Source organism: Silurus aristotelis (assembly GCF_946808225.1).
Source record: "Silurus aristotelis genome assembly, chromosome: 2".
In the NCBI taxonomy this organism is placed as follows: domain Eukaryota; kingdom Metazoa; phylum Chordata; class Actinopteri; order Siluriformes; family Siluridae; genus Silurus; species Silurus aristotelis.
In genome coordinates, this window is record NC_139575.1 from 26,163,474 (window position 1) to 26,180,978 (window position 17,505).

General features: G+C 36.3%; 1 protein-coding gene and 1 long non-coding RNA gene across 7 annotated transcripts in view; one reads left to right on the forward strand and one right to left on the reverse strand.

The window, feature by feature from the left end:
* Positions 1–11,050, reverse strand: part of camkva (CaM kinase-like vesicle-associated a) — a 32,599-nt gene extending 21,549 nt beyond the window's left edge. The window contains exon 1 of one of the 6 annotated variants that reach the window (XM_083533763.1): positions 10,684–11,050. Coding sequence is in view for 1 of the 6 variants with exons in the window: in XM_083533762.1 (XP_083389888.1) it covers positions 4,969–5,023 (55 nt within the window). In the remaining 5 variants the exon portion in view is untranslated. Of the gene's footprint in view, positions 1–389; positions 781–4,968; positions 5,073–10,683 lie in introns of those variants that run through there. The other 5 variants (XM_083533761.1, XM_083533767.1, XM_083533764.1 and 2 more) reach the window with 5 other exon arrangements.
* LOC310722430 overlaps positions 1–17,505 on the forward strand; it is a 143,357-nt gene that overhangs the window by 47,502 nt on the left and 78,350 nt on the right. The window lies entirely within an intron of this gene.

Sequence of the window (17,505 nt, forward strand, 5' to 3'; positions counted from 1 at the left end):
GATAAACACTTTTTTTTTTTTTATTCAATACTGTTACAACCTAGAGTTAAATGTCATTAATCTACTCAAATGATGAAAGAGGGTAAAAATCAGTACATGTTAAAAATTTATGTTCAAACTTTTTATTTTTTATTTTTATTTTTTGCTTGTGTAAATTTTTAGCACCAGCAATGTGAAACCCCTAAATTAGTTTGGTGTAACCAGGTGCTATCAGAATTCACAAAACTAGTGCAGCTACTCGTAACCTACAAAACGGAAGTGTTCCTGTATCACCGGTGCCGGATTCAATGCTAAATTCCCACTGCCAGAGCACAACAAAATAGACTACAGCACACAGCCATCATGAACATGCTAATGTTAACATTCACCCACCAATTTATTGAACTCACCTGGACGAAATCCAAACTGTCATGCTGCAAAGAATACACTCCGTCCCTTTGGTCCTTGATATTCTAATAGCTATTCTTGTTCTTAATATTAGTACTGGTTTACTGAACTTGCTCTTTCATGCTCTAGTCAGTGGCATTTGTCTACTGCCTTACCATTGCATTCACATTTTGCATTTGTCTGGTCTATATTTTGACTGTTGCATTACACAAAGTCTTGTATACCTAAACTTACATACATACCTGACAGTTTCACTACATTTATTTATAGTGCCCCAGAGTTTGCTAGAAAATATAACAAAGTAAACATCATTATAAAAGAGACAAGATATTAAAGAAGATCCAGGACTAAGTTCTGAAAATTTATAAGTCAGAGTAATAAATAATATCCCCTAATCTGAAGAACCTGCAGAGCACCATTAGCAACGAAAAAGCCAAGGGTAATTTTAAAGAAGCTGTAGAGATAGACAGCTCAGCCTGGAAAAGTTATTCAAAGGACAAGCTTAGGCTTGTCCTTTGAATAACTTTTCGCTTGTCCTTTGAATAACTTTTCCAGGCTGAGCAGATACTTTACAAATGTGGACATTTGGATGAGTGGGAGAAGAGGAGAAAAAGCCACACAAGTTTGCCAACAGACAAAATATGTAAAAACTGTTTTGTCAGGTCTGATCAGACCAACATCTTGGCATCTAAACCTCTTAGAAGCCAAGGAAAGACTCATGTTCGCAGCCTTTTGAGGTTTCCCTTCCAAGGACTGGCTTTTCAACTAAAAGTCACATAACTTTAGCCTCTCTCTACCTATATGAGTGTTCTCAAGATGAAGCCGCGTTGCCTCTAATGGCCAGGGGCGTAAGCATGACTGGCTCCTATGCAGCCTTCACCAAAGAGCATGCCATCAGGGACACATCCACTCTGCATGTATTACAACACTCAGTCTCGCAGTGAACTCAGAAAAGAGTTCCCTAGTATCGAAGCAACCACATAATACACCAGCTAGCAAGCTACAACAGATTTATTTTATTACTTATTTAATAATAGTATGAGATCAAATAAAACACTGTTCACTAATTGGTAAAAAACCAAAGGTGCTATTAAAGAGTAAATTATTTTTTCTTTTCTTTTTTTTTTTTTTATCTATGTCTTTCTTTGTTGTACCAAGACAAACGTCTGTAAGCAAAGCCCAACATATTGACAGAAGATTTCTATAAAGCATTTTCAATGTCCACAGTAGGCCTGGCGGACAGCCGGGAACCTTGGAAAGCTTCAAAGGGCGAACAAACTCAAGCTGTGGTGAGCTTGCAGATGGTTCAAGACAGAGCCAAAGCCCAAAAACCTTGTGCTTCTTGATCAGAACTTGATGTTTTTTGATTGTTGCTGTCTATTTTCATAAGAGGTCACTAGAGATGGTACGGATTAAAACCATAAACATTACCTCTGCATCAGCTCAGCTCTATAACATAATAGGCAAGCATTATGAGAAGCAAATCTTAATGGTATTCTCGATCAACATACTATAGGTTAAAATAAACAACATGCAGCACATGCCCCCTGAAATAATGAAGACTAAATGCCTATTAAAAAAATGGCATTCCTACAGAGTTGAACAAATGAACTTGCACTGCAATGTAATATGGTTCATTTTTTTTTCAATATGTGAAACTGTACACAAAGTGTTCAACCTAATGTCATATTTTTGGATTATACAATTAATATTCTATACACTTGTCATATGATTGCACCCCCAATATAAACAAATACATTCTTGATTTTTTGTCTGTAACAAAACACAAAAGTCCTATGACAAATGTGTTGAAATACCAAAATAAAACAAAAAAAATCCCAGCTTCATTCAAGTTTCATTCATCCATGTTCCTTCTATGATTAGACATGCCCTCCATCCATGACATACACACAACACTGATGCAACACAGGCACTTAATACTTAGCAGCAGAGAGAATACAAAGGGTTCTTTTATAGTAATAAGTTATATTTACAATCGATTATTATTGATTTATTTATTTTATTATTGTCATTTTTATTTAACAAACAAGTGCACATTGTGGAGACACTTCATAAACTCTATATACTGCAATATGGAACATGGCACATAATAGCCCTTTTGTAAATATCTTACCTTCCAATTTACTTCTATGCAAATTTTTAAGATCCCAGAATTTCGTAATTGGTGTGTGTGTGTGTGTGTGTGTGTGTGTGTGTATGCTCACTTTAGTGTATTAGCACTCTTTACTTCTCTTCACGCCCAGCTGACTAGCCTGATCATTCTGTTTCAAATGTTGTTTGTTGCCTTGGTTACCAAGCCCTACATAAGCATAGCTATACACTACAGTGCTTAAAGCCACCAGCCAGTGTGTGTGTGTGTGTGTGTGTGTGTGTGTGTGTGTGTGTGTGTGTGTGTGTGTGTGTGGTTGGAGTGGGGGGGTGGGGTTATCTCATTATAGAGAATAAACAACCCCCTCCCACACACACACACACACACACACACACACACACACACACACACACACACACACACACACACACACACACACACACACTCCCAAATTATGCCCTAAAAACAAATTGCTAGAGGAAGTTTTTTCCAAAAACATTCCACAAAATCCTGTGTGCATGTGTGTGTCTTTGTTGTGCATTAACGTCACACTGCAGAGCCCAAGGAAGTAGACGATCTCCAGAATGATACCACTCATCCTCATTCCTCCCTATGCGCAACAAAAAATAAAATTTTGATCTCATTTGGATTTCTCCTGGGAATCTGCCGTTTCTATGAATGAACCAGGAATTGCACTATTAATAGCTACAGCAAATCAGATGCCTTCTTAGATGCAGATAAAGAACTGCAGAAGTGAAGTCACTTCCACTTGTATCCATCTGTTCATTTTTTTAGTTTTTTGTTTTGCTTGCTTCTCTGTCCATGCCTTTATGAATAATTCCTCATCTAACTCTTAGCCAATTTGTGGACTTTTTTACACTTTCCTACTCCAAATCTCATCCCTCCATTCCAAATGCCACACCACAAGGAGGCACTGAAGATGGTTTAGCGTTTCGAAGGAGGAGGAGGTGGAGTGCTGGTCAATGAACTTGATCAGTTTCTTGTTGAAAATGTTTCTATCTTAAAAGGAAGTGGGGATAAAAGAGAAAAAGACGAGAAGGGTTGCTAAAAGACAAGCACCCGCCTCATAATCACATGTTTCCCAGGCAACAAAGGGGGTGGAAAAGGAAGAGTATGTCTACATTCCAAATGAGTAAAAGCAGATTTTTTTTTTTCCCAGGAGCTCTCATCCAAATGAGCATGATACAGGTAAATAAAACATGGTTTCTCTTGCGTCCAAAGGTTAAGAACTGTTTAGACAAATGTATGCGAACAATATTGGTCATGTTCAGAATTTATTCAATATACAGCTTCTGACACACCTCATGAAAGCAGGGTATATACCATTCCGATATGTGCCTGTGTGAGGTGTATACCACAGATCTATGTTTCCCATCAGCCACCGCTTCTCCTAATTTCATGTCACATGATTGTTTTGCACTTGTTTTACAGTTATGACTACTTATACACATGTATTTAGTCTCACCATGCACTCATTGTCTTTTTTTATGATCACTGTTGTGTTTCGTTCAAGTTGTAGTCCTTGTTTCGTGTTCAGGTCGAGTGTTTTTTCTTTGTATTTGTTTTTAAATAAAAACAAATTACGCTAATATCTGTCTTCTCTGAATATTAAGTGACATGGAGTCCAAAGTATACAAAAAAAACTTCTATGGACAAACGTTTGTGGACACACAACTATAAAATTTGCATGTGCTTTTTGATCATCCCATTTCATACTTAGTCCCATTTGCTGTTATAATAACTTTAATTCTTCTGGGAAGATGTTCCCATGTAAACCATATGCATGAGTATTCTTTGGATCATACTCAAAATGTTCCTATGCTAGATTTCTGGTCCACTAATCGGATTGGTCATATGGTATATCATGGTGTGCCACCACACTTCACCACACTTCTCTATAAGTGCAAAATTCCACAAAACCGTACTGTATTGTTAGTGACATCACTAGTGAACATGACAATCATGATTTTTTAGAATTTAGAAAGCTCACCAAAAAAAGACAGGGTGCTGATTTCATCCAAACAATGAGAATAATAAGAATAACGTGGAGGCACAAAATAATGCAACGAACTAGCTACAAGATAACTAGCTAGCTGACATGGTGTTAAATAGGTATTGCCTCGTTGCATTTATTTCACCTACTGGAGCAAAAATGATGGAACATTTAATCATATTGTGCCTATAAAGTCACTTAATCATTAAAAAAATCCCATTTTGTGGTTATCGTTCATATTGGCATAGCAGTGATAAGCTAAGGCGAAATCATAGCTGTGTATTTACTGTAACTGCAGTGTCTTGCAGTGTTTCCCAAAAGCCTTTGTAGTCAGAAATTGAGAAAATTATAAGCACGTGCAGTCAGGAGTAAAGTTAAACTGATACAAATTTATGTGCAGACCTTGTATGTAAGTTAAGAGCTCTAATCAATATTAAAAAAATATGTATTATCTCACCAGTGCTGAAATTTTCATTCGAAATGTGTAGATGCAGCCCGAGCAGCACGGCCATCAAGCGGTGGTTATAAAGAGGAATATGAAATGGAGATGTTAATAAGTATTTCACCCGCCTTCTCTGTTCATGCTGCTACAAAATCAACATTTCCAACTCCATCTGGTGATGCGTCATGTCATGCAAGTCTACCCGAAGCCAGACTAATGAGCATGGTCAGTACATCGCCTGAGGTGGCGACAATATTTCTGCAGAACTTTAAGTGCTCATGAAGTTTGATGGAGGAATAGGAAGTAGTCTATGAGAAAGTCTCTTGAAAACTTTATTATATGGTCTGCATCTAGATAGATTTTTTTGGCATATTTATATAAGAAACCATCTGAATTAGTGAAAATATTATTTGTTTAATGTCAGGGAGTCGGAGACTTTGCATGCAGATAGACTTTGTGAAGGTTTTTCAGTTATCTTCATTGGAAGAGGAATAAAGGTGAAAGCTATTAAAGGTGAAACGAAAACAGGCAAAATTATGCGATCTGCCAGTAGAACAAAACCCAGAGGGACATGAAATCAAGTTCAACACTGCAAGTACGGAGAAGTAAAACTTTGCAAAACACAGGGAAAAAATACTGAAGTGTATGAATTGTTTAACACAAAAAATAAGTTAATTATTTTCGAATGTGTGACCAGACAAAGAAAACCACTCAAAAAGACTAAACAAGAACTCAAAGCAATAAGACCTGGTGTGGGTTTCCTTAAAGTGATGAATCTTAATGAATAACAAACAACTTAAAGAAGGGAGCATGTTTCATCGAATTGTTCATTTTCAGAGATTTGCTATTTGTTCACTCCACACAGCCCATATCAGAAGTAAAGCCGCACTAGTCGCACAATCAATTTGCAGTCTGGAGGTAAATTCTATACATGAATCAGTGACTCAAACAACAAAAACACACATACATAAACAGCAATTATGAACAACCGATGATAAAGGCAAGTGTTGAAATGCCTTTGCTTTTCTGGTGTTCTTTTGTACTTAATTAAAAAGACATCATTAAAGGTCATTGGAACAGTTCAAAGCTTTATTACAGATTGTGTTTAAAGACATATTCAAAAGCAACATCACTAATTCAGGCTACATAAAAAACTCTGCCAGTAGTTCATTCTAAAATGCACTATGTGTCCTGTTTTTAGTGTATATAACCTTTACCAATGGGAGTTCAAAACCTCCACCAAAAACTAAAGTAACTACATAAGGCTGTTGGGAAAATGTAAATGCACTGCCGATTTTCAATGCTGACGTTTTAAAAAATGCGGCAGAGATCAACTTTCACACGATCCTTTAACAAAAGCTCTTTATTTAACACTATAAGCATTAGCACAAAATCTGAAAAAGGAACGAAGCAACCATTTTAAAGAGCATTTCTTGCTGACAGGACAATGATTAATAAGAAGCAAATGGTTCTTTTTTCAGCTGCTCTATTCAACAGTAGGCACTTCTTGGCAATTTAACAAAATGGTGAATCATCATCCTGTTAATGACTGGAATTAAGTAAATGGCACTACCTCTGCCACAAACAAACTGTTCTGTAAGGGACATGATGTCACCAGCAATGGGCATGAAGCACAAACAAATCCTATTAATATGTGTGTTGGAGATGGAAGGATTAAAAACTGCAAACATCTCATTGTTCTGGCTATTAATGACAAACAAATAGCTATATTATTATTATTATTATTATTATTATTATTATTATTATATTTACAGACTAGTAGAGAAGCCTTGATATAATTTTTTTGAATATTGCGAATGCTTTAGAAGCAGCAAATGACTTAGCTGGGATTTGTCCTCGAGCTTGACTGTACACTGCAGGTATTACTTAATACTGCAGCATTCATACATTAATTTATGGAAAATATTACCATTTCAACTATTATCTAAATCAGGATTGTAACAGATCATAAGCCTATTCCATAAATCCTGTGAGCAAAGCTGGACTACATCCTGGACATAACACCAGTTTATTACAGGGTATCGCACACACAGTACATTTACGGGTATCAGCATGGGAATTGTTATCCATTATGAAGTTTATAAACATTATGAACAGCATTCTATTTTGTATTTTTAATGTCTAGACCACACTGTCAAGACAATGTCAAGACTGAACTCTGTATGACTGACTCTTCACAGACTTGGATACTGGGTCTATGTCCGGCATGGTTTTTGATCATGTCGGATGTAGAGTTTTTAATGAGAATTACTTTTTTTTTTTTTGTAAGATATTTGTGTACTGATGAAATCTATAGCAATTTGTTTAGAATTTAATATCCACATTTTACAGAGCAGTAAACTCTTTAACATGCTTTAACTAAATCCACAGCATGACAAACTCTAGGCATTGTAATAATGACAAAAAGGATGAAGATGCCTACACAATATATGGCCAAGTACTAAGACACCTGACTTTTCCAGCCACTTGTGATTCTTCCCCAAAATGTTACCACAAAGTGGCACAAAATTCCATAACATGTCTTTGTACATGGTTGCATTAAACTTTCCCTTCACTTATACTCAGAGACCCAAAGCTGTTCTAGTATGACAGTTCTCCTGTACACAAAATGAGTTCCATGAAGTTATGGTTTACAAGGGTTGAAATGAAAGATCTTAAATGGCCTGCTAAACAGCTCTGACCTCCACCTCTTATAACATTCTTACAGTCAGCTGTTCACAAACTCTTGTCCATATAGTTTATGCATGCAGGTATTTTTTATAATACTAGTTCAAATTTTTCTACTTACATCCTCACCCACAAACACAAAGCTCCGCCCCCAGAACCTATTCAACAAGCGTTAGCTTGATAACTAGAAATAGTGTTAACAAGTATTTTTATGAAATCCCTTTCAAGCTCACGTATCCATTTTACGTTTTCTGTAAGTTACTGTAGAAGTAATAGCATGTCACTATGGTTGCTTTCAAATTGTATAATCAATTAAGAAATGTTTTTAAAATATTTATTAATTATATGGTAATATTCATAGTTGTCTATACAAATCCAAAATAGCAGTCCACACAACTAGCAAAAAATATTGTTTACTCTCTAGCAGTTACTCATGACCATAGATCACGACATTAATAAGGAGCTATCACAGTCAATTTAACCTGCAGATTACTACCTAGTAATCTTTAACAATAATCCCCCGAGAGCTGACATCATACAGTCATCTGGCTACAGTCTAGCAGCACATTTTGAGTTGTTTTAGACTCTCATAGTTCAACTCTGTGCGAGACAGAGAAGCCAAGAGTCTGCCTGGTTGCAGGAGAATTTCCAACTCAAATATATCTCAAAAAGATCACTGAAACCACAGCATCCCACAAAAAAATCAGAAAGACATTTTTGTTATTTTTCTTAGCCTTTGCATGGAAACAAGTTGACCATATTGCACATGCAGTTCTGATGAATAGATACTATCCTCTCATTTTTCCTCTACAAATCTTTGCAGTAAAGATTTCTTCTCCTAACAGACTTTATACAATTTAATAAGATAAATTTTTAGTTATATACCCCTTTTTCTGCTTCCATGTCACCATAAGACATTTTACATTTACTACCCATGATCCAGGTGGAAAAAAAATGGCTTTCTGTTTACTTTCTTTGCCTCTAAACCATATACCACAGATATAAAATAATAGATCTGTAGAATAGAATATTCTGTGGTTCAGTCACAGAAATGCTTAGTACCTGCTGCTTTTGTTTTATATTATCATTATCGCATCAGGCTGCATTCATTTATTTTTCTTTCACAAAAGGTTAACCATGGGATGTGTTTGGGCTTTTACTGTTATTAAAACCAACTCGCACTGTCTCAACCTCAATAGTTACTGTGTGAGGGAGACGTGTGGCAGCCATACCCATTATAAATTTAAATGAGATTTACCTGGTCTCCATTCAAATAATAAATACACAAAAAATAAAATAACACTATTATTAATAAAAATTTGTTTTGAAAGCTTGAAAGAGCACAGTCTGAAGAAATAAAGCACCACTCAGAATTCATTAGCTATTCGGAATGACTGCAAAAATACTGCAAAGACTGCAAAGATGTTCAATCCCTCAACATTTATTAACGTGTTTTTTTCTTTTCTGAGAAGTCAATAAGCAAAAGACGTATCGTTTTGCAAAACAATATTTTTAGTGTGACGTTTTAAATGCAGCATCGTCGCACAGTGGTGCAGAAGGTTGTGTTTTTTTTACCTCACAGCTCCGGAAACCCTTTTCAATTCGGAGCTTGAGTTACTGTCTATGTGAAGTTTCTGTGTTTCAGGTTTCTTTCCAACTCTCAAAAAAAACATGCCAGTAGGTGGATTTGCGACATTAAATTGTGTAAATGTGTGTGCATGGTGTCCTGCGATCGACTGGCATCCCATCCCTGGGATGGACTCCGAAACCATAACCAGGATAATGCAGAAACTAAATGATGAATGAGTTAATGCTGCATCAGCACTTTTTTTGTTTGTTTTTACCAGATTTGCAAGTTTTACACATTCTATCTAGCTGTATGAGCTATTAGAACTACTTAAAAGCATAGAATATACATTTAACAAAAAACAAGAAGGTTGAGGACAACAACAGATTAGGCACGACTACATCTGAATACTGTCACTATGGTTACAGCCAAAATTCAAGGCCATCATGGGGAGGGAACCATCTCTGGGCGCCTGGTAACATCAACAAAGTGAAGACCTTATTGTGCACAAGTCTTTTAGCAGGCAGGATAAAAAAAAATACAGCATTTTGTATAGAGTGTCCGTTTTTCTGTCCATACTAGCAGTGTCCATGCCAGTCCTTTCTGCTAAAATGTAAGATGATAAAACAATTTAAAAGAAAGAAAAAAAGAATATTTAAGTACAGATATTAAAACTACTGTAGCATTAGTCTTTTTGTTTTAAATCTATAGTGTGCAGCTTTTCCTACAACATTGTACACACACAAACACACACGCATACATATATGTATACAAAACATCACAAATGTGCAAATAACCTAATATAATAGGACAAGGGCTTAAAAACTAGTTTTATAAATATATAAATGGATGCATAAACAGTTTTTATTTTCCTTTTAGGTAGGTCATTACTTTTTCCGAAAATCTCAAACTGAAAAACAAACAAACACACAAAACCCCCACAAACAACAGATTCCAAACAGTGTCCAATACAAACTAGCACATAATATAGGCCTATTTTTTGGTCTAGAATTTAACATAAACTCTAGAGAACTTAGTTTTCTTGCATTACAGGAGGGCTATAAAACTGTGTTTGCATATAATATTTCACATATGAAAAGCTAGATGTATGTATATCGATTTTGGGCTGAGTATATACGAATATGCCACAGTTCCCAGGTAATCGAATCGAACCGAACCGAACCGAACCCACTGTTGTCATTTGTTATCAATCTTCGAATGTGTTACTAAGTTAATATAGTGTGCAACCTTTGCTTGTGAAAAAAAAAATTGACATGGCATAAAGAAGAAGTTCCGATTATTCGCCATAACTTTAGCGCATTGAAGTGAAAAGATGAAAGCGAAATTGTGGGCTATGGTGCGTCACAGTTACACAGACACAGGCTGAAGCGCGCGTGGAGATTTAACTATGGTTATTGCCTAAGAAAAAAAAAATATTCAGCTGTAAACAGAAAGATCTCATTCACACCACTTACCGATTTCTATGGAAGCCTGTGTGTGTTATGCCGCTGTCTTCGATTAGGCGCGTCTGTTCCTTGCAGTGGCTTAATGAAGGGAAAATGTATAAAATATTCCCAACTAGATTCGAGTTCAACTTCAACTGGAAGCTGTGCGCAGGAGCGAGTCTCTCTCTGGAGCGAGTCTCTCTCTCTCTCTCTCTCTCTCTCTCTCTCTCTCTCTCTGTCTCTCTGTCTCTCTCTCTCTCTTCCTGTGTGTGTGTGTGTGTGTGTGTGTGTGTGTGTGTGTGTGTGTGTGTGTGTGTGAAATAATGTCTGTATATAATTCTGACTGATATATATATACTACAAGTACCTGTAGGGTTTCTGTAGTAAAATGGCCCCTAAACTAAGTCTTGAAATCATAATTTTTATTACACCACAATTATCATGTGATTTACAGTGGTATGGATTTCAGCATTCATCCGCATCTGCCCAATGTTTAAAATACATTTTCGAAGAAAATTTACTACTGAAAGACTCCTTTATATTACTGTCTCTAAATTCATGACTAAAACCAAAGCAAAAATTGCTAGGAACAGAGATATCATTTTTTTTGGAAACAAAACTTTAATAAATAAATGTCTAAATGATTCCAAAGAATAAAACATTATGATAAGCTCCAAATTTGGCTTTCAATTTCTTGGGCAATGCATATTACTTTTTATCTGGTATAACATAATTGTGTAATCATACAACCTATAAAGCATGTCAGTCATTGTGATGAAGAGCTTTCAGTCAGTGTGCACTCTATATGGTTCTGTAACTCAGTGGGTTGGACAGGGGAACATCTGGTGTTCAAACATTGCAATGGTATCAGATAATTAATAAACCACTGATATCCAGTATGTGACTCCCACATTCCCATGCACATCGTTACACCCCTACATGAATGTTACACTTGATTTACATGATTATGTTTTTTCTTTAAATAATTCTACCAAACTCTCAGAAATGTTTTGTTTGTTTGGGTTTTTTTTTTTTTGCTGAAGCTACATGAGGGGGTAGTACATTCTCTCGTGTTAAAGGATGGCTGTGTTTCTTTTTTTTTTCTAATTTACTATTAGAATAGTTGGCATCTCTGTACCACAACCAGTCCACCTTATAAAGGACTAGTATATCAAGTCTGTAATTAGAATTTTAGCAGTTGCGCTAAATCCACTACATTCACTATAAGCCATTGATTGTTTTTCTCTGCCATGTTACAGATCTGCTGTAATTATTGCAAACACTAAAGGATGGACCACAATAATATTCCTTCAAACAAATATGACAACCAAGCATAAAAAACTTTTTTTGCGGGTTCATGGTTTCAAAGGGTTTACAAGACGAAAAGGAAATGCAACAGCATCTTAACATGACCAGTAACTGCTCATTTATTTGGATTTAATGTGAGTCAAATGTAATTCCACGAACACAATGCCAGCGCAAACTGTTGCCACAATATTGAAAGTGCACACAAAGGAGGTCTATTGAGACAAGTCATGCCAAGGTTGCTAAGCTCACTGAACACTAACTAGAAAGCAGACGTCATCTCATGCTTCCTAATATCAGTGCCTGACCTCACTGATGTCCTTGTGTCTCAGTGAGCACAGATACCTACAGCCATGCTCCAAAATCTATTACAAATTGGGCATATTGAGCAGGTATCCACAAAAATCTTAGCCATATAGAATATATCATATACAATCATAATTAAAACATAACAAAAAAGGTTCGGTTATCCACTGTCACTGACATTGTTAAGAAGTCAAACTTTAACCAAAGGCATAAAATGAGATTAATAATATTAGAGACAGCAGGTAAAAATAGGACCATGTGAATCCAATCTAAGACTATCACAAGGAGAGTAAATTGGGATTAAAGAGAGTTTGAGAATTATCCCACTATATAATGGTTTCAAAGCCATCTGTCAGACATTTTATTAGGTTTCTAAGAAGGTAGTTAAAATGAGAATTATAGGCAAACAAGCTGTCTTAGCCAGCAAGGGAATGGTAGCCTGCTACAAGCTAGACTTTTTGAAACCATTCTTTATGAAGGTTCTATTTCTTTCACACCAAATCAGTTAATAATTGTCAAAATCACATAGCATTAACAATCACAGTTACATGTGGGCTAAAATACTGTGATACTACTTTTTTTCACTATCACTTCTTCCTGAAAACTTGTGCAAACCCATACAGAGGCTTTAATATATATTTTTTTATGTGACTAGAAATATACTGTATGTAATATATTACGGTTGTCTTTTTTCTTTAAGAGTTTATATTTTTTGATGTGGGTTTAGTAACACCTCCATGGCTTGTATCGAATGCTCAACTCAGGTGTGTTTGTGAAAATTAAGTCAGATAAGATAAAAATCATGAAATCACATGTTTTAACTAACCCATTAGTAGCCTAGTAAAAAAAAAAAAAATAAACCCTTGAGAATGATAGAACAACTGCAGCATGAGACAACAAATAAAAGTAAAAGAGTGTAGGGAACAGTGAGTTATTTATTCAGTACAAGTGCAAATGATCATGAAACGCTAATCAGGTGCAAAAATAAGCATGTGACTTGGTGCAGTGGCTTGTGGAAATGTAGTGAATCTCTAAATGGTTGTTTTAGTCAGTACACTAAAGTTCAAAGTTCAAATCTAATATTTCCCTTTTATCATTTTTCCTTAGATTTGACTGGTTTTCAAAGTCACTCATGAGATGCTGTATATTATGATGACGTATACACATCTTGTATCAATTTACTGTAGATTACTTTGCAGAGACACACTATGAAATATAATACACCAATTAAATAAATAGAGATCACCTGCATATGCTGTATTTATTGCTGGGTTTGGATATGGTAAATTAACCTTTTTTTTAAACACTATCAGCTCATATGAACACATTTTAAGACCAGTGAGGATCTCATAATATAGATAGGTTGCAGAAATATTTATAACCCTGAGGTCTGTATAATTAATGATATAGTGTGCTTGTATGTGTCTGTGTATGTGTGACTCAGATAGTTGTGTGAGTCTGATGGGGACCGGCCACCTGTGCAGGATAGGAACACTGTGGGTGGATTTTGATGATGCGCACCAAACTTGTTTCACTATCGACACCATCCCCACAGACAGCCATGTGGAGGGATTTGTGTTCATGTGTTTTTGTGTGTGTGTGTGTGTGTGTGTGTGTGTGTGTGTGTGTGTGTGTGTGTGTGTGTGTGTGTGTGTGTGTCTGTGTTTGTGACAGATGTAGCAGAATGAAAAAATAGAAAGAAAGAATTTGAGAAAGGAGAGAATTAGATTTCAATAGAAAGTTACAGTAGTAGCAGTAATAATGATACACTTGAAGACAACAGAATATTGAATTGTGTTTGAATGGAATTTTAATAGATCAATACTAAATTACATTTTGCCCACTTTTTTAATGCACTAATAACTTAAATAAGCAAATACACTGAAGCAGTACAGGGAATTCTGCTTTAAACCTTCCCTCCCCTAACCCTTTGCCATCTGCAGACAAAAAGATGACCACAATCAGTCCTATGACTATTATGGATCAGGACATTAAGCTGGTTAATACATTTAGATATCTTGGCATCAGTCTGGGCAAAACCTGGTCTTGAGGCCAACTCATGTGCTGTGCATAGATAAGGGATGAGCAGACCCTTCAATCTAAAGGATCTCATATACTTTAATGTTTGCAGCAAGGTGTTAGAGGTCTTCGACCAGTCACCAGACACCCTTATCAGCCTTATCAGAACTTACAAGATTTACAAAGGTGCTTTGAAGCCTTTATTCCAAAACTGGTTCACAAAAGTCACAGACTTAGAATTCCATCAGTCTAAAAACTTATATATAGTGTTTTTTTTAAGAGGTCTAATTTAAGTACTTCTGGAAAAGATAGGTCTTTAGACGTTGTTTGAAGACTTATAGTAACTCAGCTTTTTAGATATCAAGGGGATGTTCATTCTACCAGCTACAGTAGCTGCCAGAACAGAAAAGTATCTTGAAATTTCGGATCTTGTAATGCAAAAAAAGCTGAACATACTGAAGACTTGTTTGGTCTTTGGCTGCTCACTAGGCAGTTTTGTGGTGGTGGTGGTGGTGGTGGTGGTTTTGGTGGTGGAACAGAAAATACAGTATACTTTCAGCCATTCTGGAAAATAAGCTGCATCTCCTTCAGTACCTATTGATGAAGCCACGAACACAGAACATAGAACAGCTCATCACTTTGCTCATCACTTTGCTGGGACAATACTTTACAACAGCAGAACTTGAGTAGTTAAACCATTACCATCCACTATTTATATCCCTATGCGCTGCCACTTTCCCTATGCACTACTTGCATTTTTCTGATTTTTACACTGTTTGCAGTGTGTACACTGCAAAATGTTTGATAATGCATTGCACTGCCACTTTCATTCAAGCTTGATCCCAATGTTTACAACCCCATTGAACTACCCAATCATTCGCTTATATTTTATTTATTTTGAACTAAAGCAAGATAATTGAAAATGAGATGCAATATTCCATTGGTCACATTTTACAAATTAATGAGATGGGAAAAAAACAACCAAAAAAGCAAAATCTGGTGTAATCTGGTTAAAAGAAATAATTTTGGCATATATGATCATCTGTGCCTTAAATGCTGCTACACAACATGATGCTCCAAATGTATGATCACAGGACACTTTTACCATCTGTACTTGCCAAGGGCTTTATTTGTTTAATCATTTATAATTTCCCAATATGGGTCAAGGATTTCTGTGTTGAAGGGACTGTATTAAACCATAGAATCCAGACAGGTGTAGCCAATAATGCCACTTTGGAACCATCTTCTACAGAGGGACAATAGAGAGATTTCTAGCAAGGGGTACTTTAGAGAGAGGTATCTGATTTGGGAACTGTAATCTCAGACTGCCCTACAGTAGATTTTTGGAACCACTTTGGAAGTGTCTATAACATAATAATGGCCACCTGTAAAAAGGGGGTAATAATGAGCCCTGCTCAATACACAATTGGCCCTGCTGTTTGATGTGAAAGTAGAGGAACTCTCCTTTTATAATAAAGCATGCTATGGGCAATGCCTAGTCAGCCTACTGATTTTCTTTTTTTAATTGTAGCACTTGCCCCATAGTACTTTAGTTCTTGTATCTTTCTGCTCCTGCCTGAAGTTGCACTTGTGTTTCCCTGGTGAAAAAAGAAGGAGTATAGGTTAATGTTGTTATACTCCCCCCTCCACTCCTGCATTAGTGCGGTCCTCCTGCTGGACCATATATCTAAGTCTGGCCTAGACTGGATTCTGCTATTTTCCTGTGGGTGTTTTGGGAAAGAGCTCTCGTCACAGTGTAGGAGGTGAGGGTTTCTGTCACCAGTCTCTGCAATTGGAAAACAGAAAAAACACAGCAACATTTTAGGGTGAGGGTGAAGTCCCAATGCAGTCATTGCTCTCTTCTTCTTTTCTGCCTCTAGGCCATGTAAAAACCCGCCCTCCACTTGGTAAGTTGAAGAGGTGCTGAAGAGGTACTGTCCGTTCAGCACCCAACTAGCAGTGTGCAAAAAATATCCAGCCAGCTGGTAGTGTGCAAGGAATGTGCTGTGTTTTGTGCGCATTTATTAGAGGCCTGCTATCACCTTTTAATGTTGTTGTCACAAAGCATTATATTACATTCCTTAAAGAAAGAACTAAAATATATAATGTAGTTACTGAATAAAACTGTATTGCATAATTACTGAACACAGTAATGTTTGCAATTGTATTTATTCAATCAGTAAGACAGATGGCACTGGAGTTTCACAAGTTTTTTGTGTGCTTATACAGAATGAGCATTTTATTTTTAAGGCTTATGTCATGTGGATGATCTCAGATGAAAGTATGTCTTTCCACAACCTGTACTGTACACACTCTCATCCACTAGCTTGCTTAATAACCCAGCAATATGCAAAGACAGAGGTTATATAATCTCTCTGTCTTTTTCTTTCCTTTTTCCCTCATAATATTAATCAAGACTTCTTTGTAATTCAATCAGCAGAGCTGTCATTTACTTTATTGGAGCAGTACAGATGGGTACATCAGCCTGGAGAGAAGACATGTTCCATCAGTGTTACATTAACACTCACCATCTTCAGTCCTCGCTCTCCAGTCACACCAAAAGAGATGTTTAACACCAAATGCTCTGAATCAGTGGATTCAATCCAAAGACAGTTAGGCAGAAAATCACAGATCATTTTTGTGTGTGTGTGTGTGTGTGTGTGTGTGTGTGTGTGTGTGTGTGTGTGTGTGTGTGTGTGTGTGTGTGTGTGTGTGTGTGTGTGAATGCCAACTATATTAATAATGATAACCAGTATGTATACACACAATCACAGTATACAATAAGTATGTATACATATGCAGGATATTAACAAATATGAACAAATACTTGTAGTGTTAGCAGACATTTAATTTAAAAGGTATGTTGTACCTGATATGGCAAAACATAATAATGTAGTGCTAAGGTTTTAATTTGCTGTTAAAGCAAAAATAAGAATTATAAATTTTTTTACCAAGTGTGGTTTGGAAAGGCCTCCTATAAATCACAACATAATTGACTTGAAGCGATTGAGGTGACTGCCATTATGCGCTCTGCTTGGTTTCCTTGACAACGATTGTCTAGTCCTTTGCCAGCATCATAACAGCATAGAGCTGAGAGGGGACAAAAAGCTTTTAATAACTAGCAAATCAAAGCTCAGTGAACAAACTGTCTCTTTTTCACATTGGTTTTATGAATCAATTTAATAGAATTGAGAGAGATAAAGAAAGTTCTCATGGCAAAAT